Source organism: Microcaecilia unicolor, chromosome 6, assembly GCF_901765095.1.
Source record: "Microcaecilia unicolor chromosome 6, aMicUni1.1, whole genome shotgun sequence".
Taxonomy (NCBI): Eukaryota; Metazoa; Chordata; class Amphibia; order Gymnophiona; family Siphonopidae; genus Microcaecilia; species Microcaecilia unicolor.
This window is the reverse complement of record NC_044036.1, coordinates 39,126,225-39,146,547: the sequence shown is the minus strand read 5'-3', so window position 1 is coordinate 39,146,547 and position 20,323 is coordinate 39,126,225. Positions and strand designations below refer to the sequence as shown.

General features: G+C 43.7%; 1 protein-coding gene across 9 annotated transcripts in view; it reads left to right on the top strand.

Moving 5' to 3' along the window:
• Window positions 1–20,323, top strand: part of DOCK7 (dedicator of cytokinesis 7) — a 279,528-nt gene that overhangs the window by 208,918 nt on the left and 50,287 nt on the right. For 5 of the 9 annotated variants that reach the window (XM_030206640.1, XM_030206637.1, XM_030206636.1 and 2 more), the window contains 5 exons: window positions 4,822–4,918; window positions 5,284–5,301; window positions 9,440–9,536; window positions 14,393–14,527; window positions 18,127–18,279. In XM_030206640.1, the coding sequence (XP_030062500.1) occupies window positions 4,822–4,918; window positions 5,284–5,301; window positions 9,440–9,536; window positions 14,393–14,527; window positions 18,127–18,279 (500 nt within the window). The remainder of the gene's footprint in view (window positions 1–4,821; window positions 4,919–5,283; window positions 5,302–9,439; window positions 9,537–14,392; window positions 14,528–18,126; window positions 18,280–20,323) is intronic. The other 4 variants (XM_030206645.1, XM_030206644.1, XM_030206639.1 and 1 more) reach the window with 1 other exon arrangement.

Below are 20,323 nucleotides of genomic sequence, written 5' to 3'. Positions count from 1 at the left end.
GCTATCGCTACGAGCTGTGATTCCCGTTCCTCAGGAAGACTGAGGTTTAGGAAGTTAATCCATTTATTTTGTGGTTCCCAAGAAAGAGGGAACTTTCCATCCTGTTTTGGATCTTGAAAGAGTCAACAGGGCTTTTAAGGTGCCCAGTTTTCGCAATCAGTTATTGTGCCAGTCCGGAGCGGAGAGTTTCTAACCTCCCTAGACTTATCAGAAGCATATCTGCACATTCCAATTCCCAAAGCCCATCATCTGTTCCTTCTTTTTGCTGTCTTAGGGCAGCACTTTCAATTTTGCTCTTCCATTTGGTCTAGCCATGGGTCAGCCCCGCACACCTTTTCCAAAGTTATGGTGGCTGTGGTGGTGACATTATGCAAGGAAGGCATTCTGGTACATCCTTACCTTGATGATTGGTTGATTTGAGTGAAGTCCTTTCATGAGACTGAAAACATTACTACCAGAGTAGTGAGTTTTCTGCAACACTTAGACTGGGTGGTGAATTTCACCAAGCGTCATCCATCTAAATCCCTTGTCTATATCGGAGTCCACTTCGACACTTGGGTAGGCAAAGTGTTTCTTCCACAGGAGAGAATCGAGCTTCAAGACCAAATTTGCAGTCTCCTGAATGCCAGTGTTCCTCAGGCCCAGGATTATCTTCAGGTGCTAGGTTCTATGGCAGCATCCCTAGACGTGGTGCAGTGGGCCAGAGCTCATATATTACCTCTCCAGGAACGCGTTGTTGACAAGATGATCCCCTTAGCATCATGATCTGGATATGCCACTTCTCAAAAAAGAAGTGAAGAGGAGTCTTCAGTGGTGGCTCACCCCAAGGAATCTGCACCAGGGGGTAGATTTGGAACCACCATAACGGACTCTGGTGATGACAGACACCAGCCTTAATGGCTGGGGGCTTCATTGCCTAGGCTGGGTGGTGCAGGCTTGCTGGACTCCTGAAGAAGCCTCATGGTCGATCAACAGGCTGGAGGCTCAGGCAGTTCGTTTAGCCCTGGAGTCTTTTCTGCAAATTCTACAATGCTATAACGGTAGCCTGCATGAACTGACAAAGCGGCACATAAAGTGCACAAGTTGTAAAGTATGCTGCCCATTTATTGTCCTGGGCAGAGGTTCATCTCTTGAATCTTTCAGCAGTGCGTGTCACAGGAGTGGAAAACGTGCCGGCAAATTTTCTGAACTGGAAAACCTTGGATCCTGCAGAGTTGAGTCTGGCCTGCCTTTAACAAAATTGTTCAAACTTGGGGTCTGCTATTAATGGATCTCATGGCAACGGTGATCAATACTCATGTTCTCTGATTTTACAGTCAACAGAAAGAAGTGAAGTCGGAGGGCATAGATGCTTTGGTTCATCCTTGGCTTTCTCAAGGTTTCCTGTATGTGTTTCCTCCTTGGCCATTAGTGAGTCGGGTAATTCAACACATCGAGACTCATTCTGGTGTGATGATTCTTGTAACTCCAGATTGACCTCACAGATTGTTGTACGGAGACCTGATCAGTCTGACAGTGAGTGCTCCTCTACAGCTGCAGGGGAAGACCTGTTGGTGCAGGGTCCAGTCATTATGCCAGACCTGTCTTTATTCTCTCTTACAGCTTGGCTCTTGAGAGGGCGTGACTTTGGAAGAGGAGTTTTCCCCCAGCAGTGACATAGACCACGTTGAAATCTCGCAAGAGTTTGATGTCTTTAGCGTAAGTACGAGTCTGACGTATCTTTGAGGACTGGTGTCAGGACAAGGGTTATGCTCCATTGTGTGCATCCTTGCCACAGATATTAGACTTCAAGATGGTTTTGACAAAGGTCTGGCGCTGGCTCCCTTAAAAGTTCAGGTGGCGGTGCTAGCCTGTTTTTGGGGTCTGGTTAAGGGTGCAGCCTTGTCATCTTATCCTGACGTCCTGCGTTAAGCTTCTCAGGCCCCCTTGCCAGTTCATAGTCCCTCAATGGGATCTAAACTTGATCTTGTCAGTGCTGATGTCAGCACCCTTTGAGCCCTTAAATCTCTTGTGCTTTGAATGATTTTACCATGAAGGTAATGTGTCTAGTAGCTTTTTCTTCAGCTCTGAGAATTTCTGAGCTTCGGGCGCTTTTGTGCAGAGAGCCTTTCTTCTTGTTCTCCTCTGAGAAAGTAGTTCTAAGAACCATTCCTTCTTTTCTTTCCAAGGCGGTGTCTCCCTTTCATGTGAACAAGTCTATTCCTCTGCCAGTTCTTGGTGATTCTAAAGGAGGCAAAGAACAACTTTAATTGGTGAGCCTGGATGTTAAATGAATTTTACTGTCTTACCTGAAGAAAACGGAAGACTTCTGCCTTTCTGATCGTTTATTTTTGTTTGGAGACCACAACAATTCAATTCAGTGCAGGTCTTATATATCGCTAATATCTCCTGTTTAGGGTTCAGTGTGGTTTACATCATAAAAGGGACAAAGTGGAACAATATTATAGGTAGGACATTGGGTGAATATGATCTTGTTGGGTTAGGTACAGTGTTGCACTAGAGGGTCAGATCTCCACGACAAGGGAGCTGCAGCATCTAAGGTGACCTTAGCTCATTGGCTTATCTTCTCAAGGGGCCATCTCTGCCCCCTGCACTTAAAGCACATCCCACATGGGGGCATGGCAACCTTGTGAACTGAAAGTAGTTTGATTCTGCCACAGGGTATCTGTAAAACGGCAGTCTGGTCATTATTGCATACCTTTATTAGACACTATCAAGTAGATATGCAAGCCAGACCAGATGCTGTTTTTGGTGCGGGAATATTGACGTCTGGGCTCTGAGGGTCCCCACCCTTAACGTCTTGCTGCTTTGGTACTTCCCAACTGTTGTGAATTGAGGGGTCCAGAGCCCCCCAAGAAGGCTGGAGTGACTTTAAATCTGACTCCATCTCTAAATAGCACTAGTACTGGGGTAATCAAGGAGTTGTGAAGTTCTAAAAGGAATTGCCACTAAGAGATATGTTAGGTCTAAGGAAAAGATACCAGCCTTATGACAAACTGGATTTATGTCACAAGTTGTACAAATCAGCGAAAGATAGCCTGATACAGCAAAAGCATTTATACTTACAGCCTCTGATCATAAAGTGAAGCCCACAAATCATCATTTGGAATGAGGAGTTTATTTGCCAAGGTATAAGTCAAATAAGTGATTGACAACAGGCACGTACAATCAATTAGTTATAGGAATATAATAACCTGACTGCAAACAGGTGTTAATTAGTTCCTAATCTTTTATAATTTCTTTTACCAATTAAAGGTTTTACAAGGGAAAGCAATTAGGTAATTTGTCAATTCTGCTGGACACATTGGTTTCCCTTGGAGAGAGAGAGTGGCAACCCTTTTCTCTCTCTTAAACCAGGAAATACCCTGATTTTTATAGGTGCCCTCAGGATATGGATAATATGACAGTAGATATACCTGATTGAATCTATGCTAATGTCATGGTTGTCACTGATTGGCTCATGCTAATGAGTAGCTTCTATCTTGCTAACATGGTTTTGTCTTTAGCTCGCTTGACCACAAATCTTAAGCAAGACCCTGCATCCAGCTACACCTTTCCTTTCTCACACCATGGCTGACCACAATCCTGCTCACAGGAAAGTCTCATTTCTCAACTTGTTTTTCTAACTTACATTAGAGAAAATTCCACTTTGTAACAGATACGGCTTCCATTTTGTGCTGAAATCCTCCATTTTGTTTCCATATCTATTGACCTAACGTTTCCTAATTTAGCTTATTTAGGCCTCAATCCGGGCTACAAACTAGGCCATACTTTTCCAGTAAGCTCCCAGTTATGTCAGCCATCAGATTTCTGACTCAGCCAAGGTCTGTAATGGCCTGAGCTCTATGACTGGGCCCGTCACCATTCCAGTGGGGGGGTCTCTGGCTGTACCATAATTATACACAACCAACAGCATCGACATCTGGACCAGTCTGAAGGGCTAGTAAGGAATGAGAAATTATGTTTTACCTGCTAATTTTCTTTCCTTTAGGCCCTTCAGACTGGTCCAGAACCCATCCTAGTTGTGTTTCTGATCACGGTGCGCGGAAGGTGTAACATAGCTCTGTGGTTCATTTGTGGAGGACTCTGCTGATACAGTTTTTGGGGTTTTTTTTGTATATAGTTTCTTGAAGTTCTCTTCTCTTTTCTATGAACTAGTTGTAGTTGTTTGTGTGATGCCTAGCAAGCAAACTTGGCTTTGTGTGTGTGGTAATCTGTTTCACAGTCTCCTTGAAGATTCAGTGGCATGTTGTGTCCTGAGAACAGCCGTGGGTTTTTTTTAATTTTTCTTTATCCGCTTTGAGACTTTAATACTGACTGCCTGGCAACTGCAGAGGGTTCTTTTTCAACTCAAAGTTCTAGTCTTCTTAGTCTCTATCTGCTGGTAGGCGTGCATAACCCAAGCGTCAGTCTGGACTGGTCTGGAGGGCCTAAAGGAAAGAAAATTAACAGGTAAAACCTAATTTCTCATTAAGTCAGTGTAATGAAAGCATGCACACTTCATTTTCATATCTCCATATCAATTTCATGTGCATACTGTTCACCTGTTTTCATGTAAGCATAGATGTGCCCACATTGTGTGCACCAACTCTACATCTTCAAAAGGAAACTCCATAAAGAATTTCCCTTTGAAAATGTGCTTCTAGTCCCCCTGGATATAATGTCTCATTATTGCCGTCCTAATTCCTTTTAATATGTGATATCACCGATCATCTTGTCATCGGAGGAATGGATTATGGACTTTCTCAGTATTTGTTCTGTGTGCTTTGCGTCCTAATTTTAAAAACCAATGAAAAATTGTTCACTGACTTTAACCTGCAGAGAGAAGTCCTTCAGGGAGCGCATTCGGGAGTCAAGAAAATCTGAGGTGGAGGAAAGATATGACCCACTGGCGTCAGAACACAGAAAAACTTGACAAGTATGTCCTCCGCACCTACTGATGCATGTTGACGGCCCCAGTGCAGGTTTTACAGGGCAGTGCTATACTTCGTTCAGTAAGCAGAGTTTAAAAAAAGCTTCTTATATCCAGTAGAACTTCTGATTCCTGTACTGAAACTTCAGAAAGTGTCTGTTCATGAATTATTACAACCTACAGGCTTAAAAGCCACACTATTTTGAGGGTAAAATTGTAACACGATATTTTCAGAGACACCTAATGCCTCATTTTTCTATTTTGTATTGAAATATTCTTGTGTTCTTAAAATATGCCTTTTCTCCCTTTTTTTTTCTTTCCCCTGTCTATCCTAATTCACCACTCTGATCATTTTCCCACTGTATGTATAGAAGCCACAAATCAGCCAGGTACCGTAAACTTGGTGTGCTGCTTTCCTGGAAGTGTAGATCTGTCGCTTTTCTGCTTTTGCACTAACTTTCTCACCTGGGCTCTGGGTTATTTATGGTTAGTGCTTGGTGGCCTTTTTATGTGCAGCTGGTTGAAGTCTTCTATGTCCCTTACCTTGGTGTTTCAGCTGCCAGTAGCAAATGCTGTTTGTAATGCATCCCAAACTCCTGTTTCTGCGTTTAGTGTTGTCCACCATGTATTTCTGGGGCCTGTTGATATGATTGCACTTTCTGTGCTTACTATATCTACATATTGTGGATCCAAGATGCTCTGTTAGCTGTAACGACGGTGATTAATTTCCTCACATTTCAGAAGTTAGGATGTTTGAAAACACAGTGGAGGATCTACGTGGCTGATATTAAACTGGTGGCAGTCAGCAACAGCGGCTGCCGTAAGCAAAAAAAAAAAAAAAAATTGTCTGATATTCAGCACCCGTTATTTGCATGCTGACTGGTATTGAATATCTGGAGATCAGTACTGTCCGGTTAGTGGCAATATCCAAACCACTAACTGCATAAAGTTAGACAGCCTTTTTGCTGTCCTTTCTAGTTAGTGCTCTGAATATCGCAGCTAGCTGAATAACATCTGGATTAGTGCTGTTGAATATTCATCTGGACGGTATTTATCCGGTTAGCAGCAAGTGCTAGCCAGGTAAATACCTTTGAATATCGGAAGCAAGGTTTATTATAGGAGCGCAATAGTATGCCTAAACATGTATATATATGACTGGGGGGCTTAATTTTATAAAGTTTTTCCAAGCATAAATTCTGTGTTTTTTATATGGGAAAAGCCTTTTATAGAATTGTGCAGCTGGTGTATCCGCAGTTTGGAGTTGAAAAGTTTCAAGTTACAATTTTTTTAAGATAAGCCACCTGATTTTTAAAGGGAAATGACAGTTGAAATGGTACCTAACTGGCTATCCGGCACTGAATGTCGCCAGTTAGCGGCTTGAAGATAGCTGGTTATATCGTGAGATATAACTGGCTATCCCACGATTTTCAGCTTAGAGCTGGCTAAGTTTGGCGGCCATATTTGTCCACCATAATTTGGCCGGCTCCAAATTAACCGGCTAGCGCTGAAAATCGGCTTGGCCAGTTAAGGTGAAACCAGCCACAGTTAAACCGGATACTCAGTGCCGGTCACTAGAAATGGCCCTGCATTGAATATACGGGTTTAGCGCGGTCTGCTGGAAACAGCTTGGCTATCTCCCACAGTCTGAATATCAGGGCCAAAGGCTATGTTTATGGGTTACCACAGTGGTTTCAAAACCTGGTTCTGGAGGCACCCCAGCCAGTCAGGTTTTCAAGATACCCACAATGAATATTCATGAGGTAGGTGTGCATGCAGTGGAGGCAGTGCACGCAAATCTCTCTCATGAATATTCTTTGTGGGTATCCTGGAAACCTGACTGGCTGGGGTGCCACCAGGACCAGGTTTGGAAATCACTGGGTTACCATATGCATCAACACTATATGGAGTTTTAATGATCTTTTATTCTGTGGAGGTTTTTTACGCCTGCAACGCTAACATACTCCAATAAGACCTACCACCATTCTAAAGACATGTACGGGGTGGAGGTAGGGGATCTGAGGCTTTTTCCTCCCAGAATTTATCATACTCCTAAGTGGATGTGTTACAATTTAAGTTCTTTGAGTTTAATATTTGTTGAAGAGTTAGAGTTTTGAAGATTGCATATACTTATATACACACACAAGACAGAGATGTTCGAAAGACATAGTTTGGGAGGGGGGTGGGAAGCAGAGTTGTGATTATATATGTTTTATATTTTAACATTTTTATTGATGACAGAGATAACTACATCCAATATCTGGCATAAACGTAAATGCCACCAGCAAACTTTCAAAATAGAAATGCAATGATAAAGTCCATCATCAATCTTTTTGACAGTTTCTTCCATCCCCCCTAACCCTCCCTCTTTCCCCTCTGCTTATCATTTTCGACAGTTTTTATTGATGACATCTCCAAAAGTACCAATCCACCTAAACATAACATTCTCAAAACAATTGTACAGAACTCAGTGGAACAGCACTTCAAACATGCAACAATTGTGTACAGCCATCCAATTTTGAAATACAACACTTATCCCTCCCTCCCCCCAGACCCTATTCTGTATTTACCTTTTATGTTTTAACTATTGTTATGAATGAAGACGCATTACTTGCAATTCTTTGTTATACAATAAAAGTCTAATAACAGATAATTCTATCTTAACCCATAAACTTCCATATTAAACTCCAATAATTGTGTCTCGTGATTTGCTCTGTATTTTATTACCTCATTTAAGTCCCAACAATGTTTACCGACGAGACTTCTGAATGTTTTTCTTCATACAAAACTTTTCCAAGCTATTATTGCATGTAACCCTTCAATTTACATAGAATCTTACCTTTTTCAAAACTATTTCCCCATCCTCCCTCCCCCACATCCCTCCCCTCTATCCTCTTAAACCAACTTTTAAATTCATGGCGTCCCTCTACCTCTCCCCTCAGTATAATTATCAGAGTGTAGGTTAACTTGTCCGGATTCCTCTGGCACTTTCCCCCATTTCTGAGGCGGTCTTCTCTAGCTATGCCTACTCCACTTACCCCTCCCATTCCAAAAATTGTTTGTTTGTTTGTTTTTTAGCCTCTCTCTCCTTCTATCTCATGGCTTGGTCAGATTATTGAGCACTGCACTTCGTGCGTGATTATATATGTTTTATAAAGCATGTGTGTACATGCGTACAATATATATACATTCCACTAGCACAACATTCTTTTAGGGAGCTGACAAGCATTCAAATCCCAATAATCTCCCACTAAGGAAGATTTTTACCGCTAACCTCAGTGGTGACACTCACTAATTCGTTTCTTAATACGGTGAGAATTACACACCCACCTCTTCATCGGGAAGCGGGAAATTGTTTAATTTTCAAATGATATATGTTTAAATTTTCTTCTTTATATGTTTTATATCAGCATTAATGCATTTATTTCAAACAAATTTAACTTGAAATTTGTTTGAGTTAAATTTCAAGTTAAATTTGTTTGAAATAAATAGCATTAATGCTGATGTTTTAAATTTTCTTCTTTATTTGTTTTATATCAGCATTAATGGCTGACACTGACAAAGAAAGCTGTGAGCTGGGCTGGTGCAGGGCCTTGAGCATCTGCACGTGCTCAAGACCTACTGGCTCCCGTCCTCCAGAGAGGGCAAGAGCGAGCAGACCTGCATTTCTTTGTCAGTGTCAGCTGAAGGTAGGAACTGCAGCAATGCCGGTAACCACAAGGAGTTGGGTGGGTAGGGCTGATGTGGAGGAAGAAATGCTGACAACCACTGGCGGGGGGGGGGGGGGGGGGGGGGGAGGGGGGTGCAGGAAGAAACTCTGCTGGGGGGGAAATTCAGACAGACTCAAAAACAAACCAAGATCACCATTTTTTGGCCCAGAAATCTCCGGTTTATATTGGAGGGTATATGGTGTATATCCAGATGCTAGCTAAAAAGGTGATTTTATAATAGGACAGATATGCCCATAAATTCTTCATATTTTGTAAAAGGTACTTAGGCCTCCAGAATGAAGGTACCCACACTGATAACCTGCTCGCTTCTTTGCTCATATTATGTCCCAGTTTATTTTACCTGCATCTATGTATATTTATATAATCGCATCTAAGTCCCTGGGAAATGCCTTTGTTGTGGGTAAAAAGTATGCAGAACTAAGTAAATATAGGTATTCTGGGCAATTTTATAAACACCGTTTCTGTGTGTAAAATGATGCTTTACCCGCAGACCTGCCTTATAAAATTACCCACAACGCTATAGTTTTTGTGGAACATTGAACAGAAATTATGCGACCGCTTTGAAAATGAATTTTCCTGGGGGAAACCCACCCTGTGTTCCTCAGATGGTCAGAATTTTTCTTGCCTGCTTCTCCAGCCAGTGTTCAGGCAGCCTTAGTGTTCAGCATTTGTCTGTTGCACTGTCTCTCGGTAGCCGTGTGCAGTTTTTACTATCTGTAGTTGTCTGTCTTTTGGTTAAAAGTAATGTTTCGTGAAGTATGTTGGCTTACCTTAATGGCTGTGTTTTCTCATTTTTAAGATCACGAGCAGAGCTAGAGCATGAAGCACTTATAGATGGTAATCTTGCAACTGAAGCCAACTTGATTGTTCTGGATACCTTGGAAATAGTTGTTCAGGTAAGGGAAAGCAGCTGTCGGTTATATGTGGCAATGAAAGGCTTCAAATTAGAGAGCTGCACGGCTTCTGTCCCCGCGGGAATCCCGCAGAACCCGCGGGATTCCCGCGGGGACGGAGGCAGTTCCTGTGGGGTTCCCGCGGGGATGGAAGCAGTTCTGCGGGGTTCCCGCGGGGACGGAGGCAGTTCCTGCGGGGTTCCCGCGGGGATGGAACCAGTTCTGTGGGCTTCCCGTGGAAGTGTAAGCTGCACCTGCACCAGCCTCTCATCTACCGAATACCAATTTATTTGAGTGCTGTCTCTTCCTCCTCTTCTTCCTTGCTTTAACAGCATAAATGTGGAAAGTCTTCCATTAAGGAGGTAGTAGAGTCACAAATGATGACGGAATTCAAAAAGGCATGGGATGAACACAGAGGATCTCTAATTAGAAAATGGAAGTTATATAAAAGCTAACCTTAAATGGCTGCATGTGTGTGGATATGTCAAGTGACACTTAGATGGCGACTCTGGCTGTGATGAACTAGAGCTGATACCTGGCAGACTTGTATGGTCTGTGTCTCATACATGGCAATCTGGTGTAGGATGGGCTGGAAAGGGCTTAGACAGCAACTTCAGTGGCTGGAACATAAGGACAGTGCTGGACAGACTTTTACGGTCTGTGTCCCACAAATGAGAACATGAATAGGCTGGAGTGGGCTTCGATGGCAACTCCAGCAGTTGGAACATAAGGATGGGGCCAGATAGACTCCTGTGGTCTTTGTTCCAGAAACACGAAAGAAAGACCATAATCAAGTATATAATATCACACTCGTTGATTTAATGATGAATTGATCATGAGTGTGACTATTGGGCAGAGTGGATGGACCGTTCAGGTCTATTTGCTGTCACTTACTATGTTACTGTTAATCCTCTTTGCTCCCAGGCTGGTGCACAGACCTCAGCTCTGACACAGGCACGAGAATCAGATGTCACCTGACCTACTGGCGCGTGCATGTGGCGGCCTCTCAGCACACACTGCCAGTGAATCAGAGACAAATCTTACATGTGCGCACCAGAGTGTTCCAAGTTCCAACTTCCATTCCTTCCTTGCCTACAGTGCTGTGGCTCAAATCCAGAAAGGGAGCTGACTGGAACTTTCTTTTATGTACTATTAAATTCTTACGGGGATGGGTGGGGATGGGTTAAATTCTTGCGGGGACGGGTGGGGACGGGTTGGGATGGTTTTAATTTTTGCGGGGATGGGTGGGGACGGGTAAGATTCCAGCGGGGATTGGTGGGGATGGGTAAGATTCCAGCAGGGACGGGCGGGGATGGGTAGGATTTCTGTCCCCGTGCAACTCTCTACTTCAAATGCTTGTATAGGAACACAGTAGATAATGAATGAAAAAGACCAACTACCAGTCTGGCAGTTACTCTGTCCATAGTGCCAGTTTTAAATAATGTAATAATGAAAGAAAAAGACCAACTACCAGTCTGGCAGTTACTCTGTCCATAGTGCCAGTTTTAAATAATTTAATATTCCTTCTATCATAAGACTACTAGGTGGATTACCAAATAACATTCATAAACTTGTGAAACAAAATATATGTCTCAAGTGAATGTCTATATATCTGGCGGAACTTGATTTTGCTACACAAAAAAATGTGAACAGTCTATTTCTTATTCCTCATTGTATACTCCGGCCAGACTTAACAAACGGAAAACTTTTAGATCTTTTTCTTTCTCCTATTACTACGTCTACTACAAATCATTTCTATAGCGCTACCGGTCGTACGCAGCGCTTCACAATTGAACATGGAGAAAAGACAGTCCCTGCTCAAAAGAGCTTACAGTCTAAATCAGGACAGACAGATAGGACCAACAAGGGATAAGGGTAGGACAGACAGGACACATAGGGAAAAGGGGACTATTGAAGAGAGGAAGACAAGATAAAAGGTTACGAGCAGGTGACAGGTTAGGAATTAAAAGCAGCATCAAACAGGTAGGCCTTTAGCCCGGATTTGAAGGCGGCCAGGGATGGAGCTTGACGTAATGGCTCAGGAAGTCTATTCCAGGCATAAGGTGCGGCGAGATAAAAGGAATGGAGTCTGGCGTTAGCGATGGGGGAGAAGGGTGTAATTAGGAGAGATTTGCCTAGTGAACGGAGTTCCTGGGAAGGAGTGTAGGGAGAGATGAGGGTGGAGAGGTAGTGAGGGGCAGCAGAGTGAATGCACTTAATACTTATTACTCAGCCATAATCTGTTATTTGTAAAACTCAGTTTTGGTAATTTATTTATTTATTTATGGCATTTGTATCCCACATTATTCCCACCCATGGACAATGTTCTCATGTACTTGTTTTTCTTTCTTGAAAATGTTTGTTTTATATTTGAAAATGGTGTGGTGGTGGTGGGGAGGGGAATGTAGTGCAGTGAGTAAAGTCTCAGATTATCCATCTTTTCAGTATCCGACAACCTGATAGTCCCATTTACATCAAATAATCAAGACTCTACTGTATTTGAAGTTTGAACAAAAAAAAAAAATGCTGTCACATGACAATATGCAGTACACTGTTATACACTTAATAATTTTAATAAATATTTGAAAAATGTATCCTTGGAAAAAGAATCTCAGTCAGATCCTCTTTTATGGATGCCCTCAAATCTGATCTAATCAGAGCAGCGAACAACCTACCAACACTAACTTGGGTTGGTAGCAAAGCAGGAACCACCAGGGCAACATTTTTAACAATTTTAGGATATAACATGCTATTTTAGCACAGGTCCTATTTTATGCAGTGAGGCCTTGTTACTAATAAAGTAAAACGGCACATCTTAATAGTAGCCTACATTGATGGCTTCACCCCTTATTTTTGCAAATACACACATATACATATGCTGGGTTATACATGGATACATTGCATTTTGCAAAATACGTATGTAAATCTCAAACTCTGCCCTTGAATATGTCTACTTTATATATATATATATATATATATATATATATATATATATATATATATATATATATATATATATATATAAAGAATATATAAGATCACTCCCTACCAGGGTTATGGAGTCAGTTGGATGCAATTTGGGTGGAGTTGGTAAAAATAAAAACTTAGAACATTATACTATACTAGTAAAAAAGGCCCGTTTCTGACACAAATGAAACGGGCGCTAGCAAGCTTTTCCTTGGAGTGTGTATGTTTGAGAGAGAGAGAGTGTGTGTGAGAGATGGAGTGTGTGTGTCGGAGAGTGAGACAGAGACAGTGTGTGTGTGTGTGTGTGTGTTTGTGTGAGTGTGTGTGAGAGACAGAATGTTTGTGTGTGGGAGACAGTGTGTGTGTGACAGAGAGATAGAGTGTGATAGACAGGGAGTGTGTCAGAGAGAGTGTATGTGAGAGACAGTGAGTGAGTGTGAGCCCCCCTCCCCACACCCACCTCTCTGGTCTCAGGACCCCCTCCCCACCTCCCTCTCCCCTGCCCCCCCTCCAGCCATCCATATCCAGCGACCCTCCTCTCCCCCTGCCGCCACCCATGTCCAGCGACCTTCCCCTCCCCCCCTCCAGCTACCCATGTCCAGTGACCCTCCCCCCCCCCCCAGCACATCAAACCCCCTCGCCACCCGCAGCTGCCAGTGGTAACGCTGTCCGGCCGCTGCTGATTTTCCTGTTGAGCAGCAGCGGCCGCTTCAAAAAGAAAAAAAGCAATAAATGTTTTTAAGCCCAGCCCAAATCATTTGCAAATGCCCGAGTCTTAAAACGCAGTCTCTGCAGCCACTCCTCCTCTCGCCTGTCACATCACTGTGCTCCTCCGGGGTCTTACTCCAGGGGCAGTGATGTGGAGGCCAGAGGAGGAGCGGCTGCAGAGACTGCGTTTTAAGACTCGGGCATTTGCGAATGATTTGGGCTAGGTTTAAAAACATTAATGTTTTTTTTTTTTCCTGTTTGTAGCGGCCACTGCTGCTCACCAGCAGAAGCAGCAGCGGCCGGACAGTGTTACCAGTGGCAGCTGCGGGTGGCGAGGGGGTTGATGTGCCCGGGGGGGGGTGTTTGATGTGCTTTGGATGGGGGGCTTGGGTGATGCGCCGAGGGGGGGGGTTCTGTGGTGCCGCGCTTGTAGTTTTTTAATGCGATGCTCCCTGCCACTTGCTCCAAAGTGGCAGGGAGCGGCGCACTGACTGCTGATTCCCAGGCAGGGGGAGGAGTGTGTTTCCCTACTCCTTCCCCTGCCTGGGAATCAGCTGTGAGTGACGTAGGGACTGTCTTTCTTCTGTTTGTGCAGCGCTGCGTATGCCTTGTAGCGCTATAGAAATGCTAAATAGTAGTAGTAGTAGTAGTAGTGACGTCATCCTCGCTACAGAGCCTAGCTCAGCAACTCCAGGAGCCACGGACACAGGCAGTCCCACATTAGAACGTTGGTGGTGAGAATTATTATATAGGATATGGAAACTTTTTACATATATATATATATATATATATATATATGTGTGTATTTTTTTTTTTTTTGTCCTGAATCTAAAGTACTGGTAAATATAAGGGTAAAAATATCTTAACAGTAGCCTGTGTTGGTAGCTACACCCCTAAGTGACAATTTTTAGAAGGGAAAACATATGTGCACTTTCCTTTTTGAAACGTTGCCTGATGTTAGCTGTAAAAGAGTGGTCTATTTGGCTGCTGAATTGTCTTAACTGAAAATCCACCCCTTGGTGTAGCATTCCAACAAAAGCTCATATTTAGGGGTCACTTCAAACCAAATTGCTTCTACTTTTTCTGTGGCAGTACAATGTGAGAGAGCCTGAATTCAGAGCAAGCTGATTGTTTATTTTGGCTTCATTGAATTGATCATATTAACCGCCTTTCATTTCCTGCAGACCGTTTCCGTGACAGAATCGAAAGAAAGTATACTGGGCGGAGTGCTTAAAACTCTCCTGCACAGCATGGCCTGCAATCAGAGTGCGCTTTATTTACAGCACTGCTTCGCAACACAGAGAGCCCTCGTTTCAAAGGTATGTGCGCCAGCTTAAATATTTTTGGATGAGACTGGCAACTTTAGGGCCCTGTTTTACTAAGCCGCATTGTAGGCGCACTGAATTTTTAGCGCATGCTAACGCTAGAGACACCAAAAATGTTAGCGCCCCCTACGGGTACGCCTTAGTGAACAGGGCCCTTAGTAAAGCTGTGGTGGTCACACCTGATCTTGTAGCATGAAAACCTGCCACCAGTAGGACATACCAGTGGCGTAGCCAAGGGTGAGCCCGGGTGGGCCCTGGTCCACCCACTTTAGGCTGAGGCCCACCCAGTAGCAGCACACCTATGATGTGGCTGGCACGGATCCCCCAAGCCTCACCAGCCAAAAACTGACCCTCCTGCATACCTTGCAGCGAGCAGTGACTGATGCATACTGCTCGCACCAGCCCCACAGCCTTTCTTCTAACGTATTCCCACCTATGCGGAAACAGGAAGTTGCACCAGAGGGAAGGCTATGGGAACAACATGAGCAGTATGTATCAGTTGCTGCTCGTTGCCAGTGAAAATCTGCTATTTAAAACGTATGCGGGGGGGGGGGGGATATTTGAGAGACCATGTGGCATGGAGGCGAGAGAAGGAGAGACCAAATTTGCCTTGTGGGACAAGGCAGAGTTCTTCTGCCCACCCATCTTGGGCCCAGGCCCACCCAAAATTGGGTGTCAGGCTACGCCCCTGGGACATACTGCTAGGATTCTGTCACACTGCACATTTGTATATATATCGTAATACTTAGCAAACTTGATTCAGTTGAATTAAAATACGTAACTTCCCATAAGCACTGCGGTTTGTTCATTTCAATGTGTTTTGGAACCTATTGAGTGTTATATAAACTGTTATATTTAATTGAGAACCACCATCTGCTTAGACTGTGATCAGGTGGTTTGGTCCCTTTGTTGTTTTAAATGTTTTTTTATTTTGATTCAACTGCAAACTGATTGTTTATTTTTATTACTGTTAACTGTCTTGATGTCCTATTTACAAAAGCAAATGAATAAACATAAACATCCACACATTCTTTTTTTTTTTTGTAAAGTTCTTTTGGAATTTGATATGACAAAGCAGAGGAAAGAATCTGTATTTAAAACACAACTAATAGAATAGATTAGGAAAGAGCAGAAGTACAAAAGTAAGTTGCAAACTCATTAGCAATACATGTGAACTTGAGTGTGGGAATGCTTAGAGTTAAGTAACCCACCTTATGAGGTCTCTCAGCGAAATCTTCCTTTCTGTCCTGGTTTCTGAGGTTGGTTTTCCCCCCTTTTGCCAGGAGCTTTTTCAGGTCTCGTTGTTGCAAGGGGGAAGTGATGTCTTTGTCCATGGATGCGTGGGTTGGCTCTGTAACCTACCTTCAGGACCGCCGAGGGGGGGGGGGCAGCGGGGGCAAAATTCCCCAGGCCTCCAAGGGGGGCCCAGCACCGGGGTCAGGCCACCAGCACTGCAATTCCTGGTCTCAACTGCCTGCCTCCTCGGCTCCGGGCCCCCTGCATTCGAAGCGGCAGTCACAGATCGCCTCCCGTCAGGCCTTCCCTCCCTGTGTCCTGCCCTTGCGGAAACCGGAAGTTACATCAGACGAGGGTGGGACACAGGAAGGGAAGGCCAGAAGAGAGGCAATCTGCAACTGCCGCTTTGAATGCAGGGGGCCCGGAGTCGTGGAGGCAGGCAGGTGAGACCGGGGGGGGGGGGGGGGGGGGGGGGGGGGCAGAGGCAGGGCGGCCTTGCCCCGGGCCCGGCCTACCTTTAAAAATGTTTCAGCTTTGCCGATGTTTCATTGGGTTCTGTAGCCTCTCTGAAATTTAGATGCTCACATCAGGAGGAAGAAGGCTTATTGAAAGAAACTTGGGTCCCCTTTTACTAAGGTGCATAGGCGCCTACACGCGTCCAACGGGCATCAGTTTGGAAATACCGCCCAACTACCGCGAGCCCTGGGCGGTAATTCCATATTTTACGCTCGTCCGATAACGTTCAGCAGAAAATATTTTTTATTTTGTACCGCATGGTGCTAACCGGCCGGTAATCAGCAGTGTACGCACGCTGACGATTACTGCCCGGTTAATGCGTGAGTCTTTACCGCGAAGTCAGTGGGTTGGCGGTAAGGTCTCAGGCCCAAAATGGGCACGCGCCAATTTTTATTTTGCCACACGTCCATTTTTGGCCTAAAAAAAAAAAGAAGGCCTTTTTTGCGCAGGTGTGGTGAAAAATGGACTTGTGCACGTCCAGTACTCACGTCTACACCAGCAGAGGCCATTTTTCAGCGCACCTTAGTAAAAGGACCCCTTGGAGCTCTGCTACGCCATGTTTACGGTGGCCCCATCCTGTTGAAATAATATAACACGCACAGCAGTACTACTGTGGATGCCAGCCTTCCCATTTAAATATTCTCAGGCAAAAGACTGCTACTTTTATTTTTATCCTAGTTTCTGAAGGATGGAAGTCTTATGAGCTTGCTGTGTCTGTTCCTGTGTGTGCTTTCTGTTACCTTTTGTGATTGTTGACATATCCACACTAGATTTTCAGGACATGTCAGCAGGTCCAAGAGCTTTGCAACAACAGAAATTATTTGGAGAATCCCACATATAAATATTAAGGCACACATTCTGAGGGCAGTGTTTGGGGGGGGGGGGGGGGGGGGGTGCAAACAGGGCAGTTTCCCTGAGCCCCAGTGCTGTAGGGGGCCCCCTTCCAAATTTCTACTTTGGACTCCAGTATATTTAACATTGGCCCTGCATACATGTGTTGCAGAAAAGTAGAATCTGGGGTCCTTTTACGAAGGTGCACAGAAAAATGGGCCACGCTAGTATAGGCGCATGTTTTGGGTGCACGCAGAACCATTTTTCAGCATGCCTGTAAGAAATGCCTTTTAAAAATTTTGGCTGAAAATGGACGTGCGGCAGAATGAAAATTGACGTGCATCCAGTTTGGGTCCGAGACCTTACCGCCAGCCATCGACTTAGCGGTAAGGTCTCACGCAGTCAGGTGCGATAATTGTCTACGCGTGTAGAATGACGATTACCGTCCGGTTTTCGCCGCGCGCAGGAAAATAAAAATTATTTTCCGGAGCACGTAGCGGACACACGTAAAAAAACAAAATTACCGCCCAGGCCTCGCTGTAGCTGGGCGGTAACTCCAAATTGACGCCCGTTGGGTGCGCTTAGTCGCCTAAGTGGCTTAGTAAAAGGGCCCCTCTATTAGTTTTGTATGGAACCTGTTGCCTAGCTTATTATTATAGATCAAAAACTGCACGCTCTGTTAATACGCTGAAGCTTGTATTCATTTTTCAAGTACATTTAATTTTGAAATCCAGGTGAACCTGATGGTTCACTTAATTCTACTTTTATTTGAAGCCGGGGGGGGGGGGGGGGAGGAGGGAGGAGGCAAGAAAGAGTAGTGTTGAGAGTTCAAAACCAATGTGCTATTCAGAATGCCATAGGATTTCAGGACTCTCCTTTGCCGCTGACTCTCTGGGAGACAGTGTCATTTTCTCTCTGTTACTGGGGCCTTGTTGAAAATGAGACATGCGACTTTATCTGGCTTTTCTTGAGCAGCAAATGAAACAATGAATTATGATGCATTATTGCAGTTCCCTGAGCTCCTGTTTGAGGAGGAGACGGAGCAGTGTGCGGACTTGTGCTTGAGACTGCTCCGACACTGCAGCAGCAGCATTGGTACAATAAGATCACACGCTAGTGCCTCTCTCTACCTCCTTATGAGGCAGAACTTTGAAATCGGGAACGTGAGTATTTCATGTCATTATTGCTGTATATCTATGTATTTATGCATGCATGCATCTTATATACTGTTATATCAAAAAAAAAATCTCAAAATGGTGTGCAAAGAGGAGAAAAGCCTAAAGCAATACATATGGGAAATTGGAACAGCCCAGGCATCCCCTTCCCCTAAAATATGCTAACTTGCCCCATAATCTGTCACAAATAAGTAAGCCTTGCACCGCTTACAAAAGTGCACACTATCCTAATAAAGATATACTTTCACTGACAATTTGTTCCATAAAATGGGACCCACACATGAGTTCTTGTTGTAGCCAAGGAAATTGCCGCTGTCCCAAGAAACCCTGATGTGATGAATGCATGATCTCCCGCGGCACCAAGAAAAACAATATTTATTGTACCCTGCTGATTTTTTGGCATTTATGGATGCTTTGTTAATAAAAACAGCAGTTGTGTTTTGACTCATCCTTGAATAATTTCTGCACGAATTCACTTAAGATCTTTCTCATGATCATTAAAAAAAAACCCCTACACAAATATTACAAGTGATAACTCACCAAGCAAAGCAGAGAATGCGTGGTATTCTGTTCATAAATGAGCCCACCTATGAACAGAGAAAGTACTTTTTGCTTTTTCCCAGATAACGGAATGATGGGAATTTAAGGCTAAAATTCAGAAAATCCTCCCAGTTTTGTTCATCGCTGTTTAAACAGATACGACAATAAAAATCCAGGGAGGAAGCGCATAAGGCAGGGGTCCACAGCTCAGTCCTTTGGACATGATCAGCCAGTCTGGATCTCAGGATGTGCATGAGATAGATTTGCATGCACTGCCTTCATTATAGGCAGATAATATTTCATCTGCATTGTGGACATCCTGAAAACCAAACTGGCCGTATGCGTTCTGAGAAGTGGTTTCAGAATCCCTAAAGTGAGGGAAGAATGTGTCAGCCTTGAAGTACTTCTAAAGAAATGACTTGTGTGGTCTCCAAAGCTCATAAAATCCATGTCAAACCATTCTTATGCTGAACCAGATTTTGTAAAGAACCTTTTTTTTTTTTTAAGGATTCAGTAGTACCATAAAACTCTGCATCTAAGCCAACCAGATACAATAAAAATAATCTTACAAGGCAAGCTTTGAAAAGCATGTAGTGCTATTTTGCAGTAACACATTTTTATTGTATTGTAGCACTGTGTTTTTTGTGGCAGTATTTCAGTCTAGCTGAGTTTAGGGCTGAACGTTGCCCTGATTTTATAAGAGAATGGAATAACCAGCGGATGGGTTATCATAGAATTCACTAACACAAGGAATCTGTAGAATTCTAACTTCACTCAAAAAATAACCACTTGTACAATAGTACTCTGTATCAGAAGGATTGCCCAAGTAGTACAAAGTGGGAAAAAAAGACCTCAGTAGACAAAAGGAGACACCTATTCATAAGGAAAACCTTCAGTATATAGGTGGCTCACAATAATCATCAGTCATAAAAAAACATTCCACTGATATATGGACCCATAACAGTCCTTTATATAGCAAAAATGCATACTGAATAAGATTTGGAAATTATACAAAATTCTCACTTTCCACATCCATGTTATCACACAGTACTTTTCTTGGAATAACAATATTGCCACTTAAATCCCAACAGGGGTTTCCTGTTTCGCCAATCCAAGCTGCTTCAGGGGAAAAAAAAAAATGTATCAAATCCAAGACAGTAAAAAAATAAATCATGATGTCAATATGTTCAACATTTAGACATGGGACGCCAGACTTTAAATCTGGGTGTTCTTGTGGTGTCTTCTGCCATTTTGAGATTGCCTAGAGCTGGAAAACCGTTTGGAAGTTGCAATGATGATTATTGTGAGGCACCTATATATTGAAGGTTTTCTGATGCTTTTTTCCTTACTACCAGTGGTGTAGCTAGATGGGGGCCTGGGCCCCCCAAATTTCATCTGGGCCCCTTGTTTTGCTGGTGGGGGTCCCCAACCCCCATCAGCTTAAGCCTTGTCCAGCGCCGGTCTCCTGCCCTGCTCTCTCTTCCTCCTGACA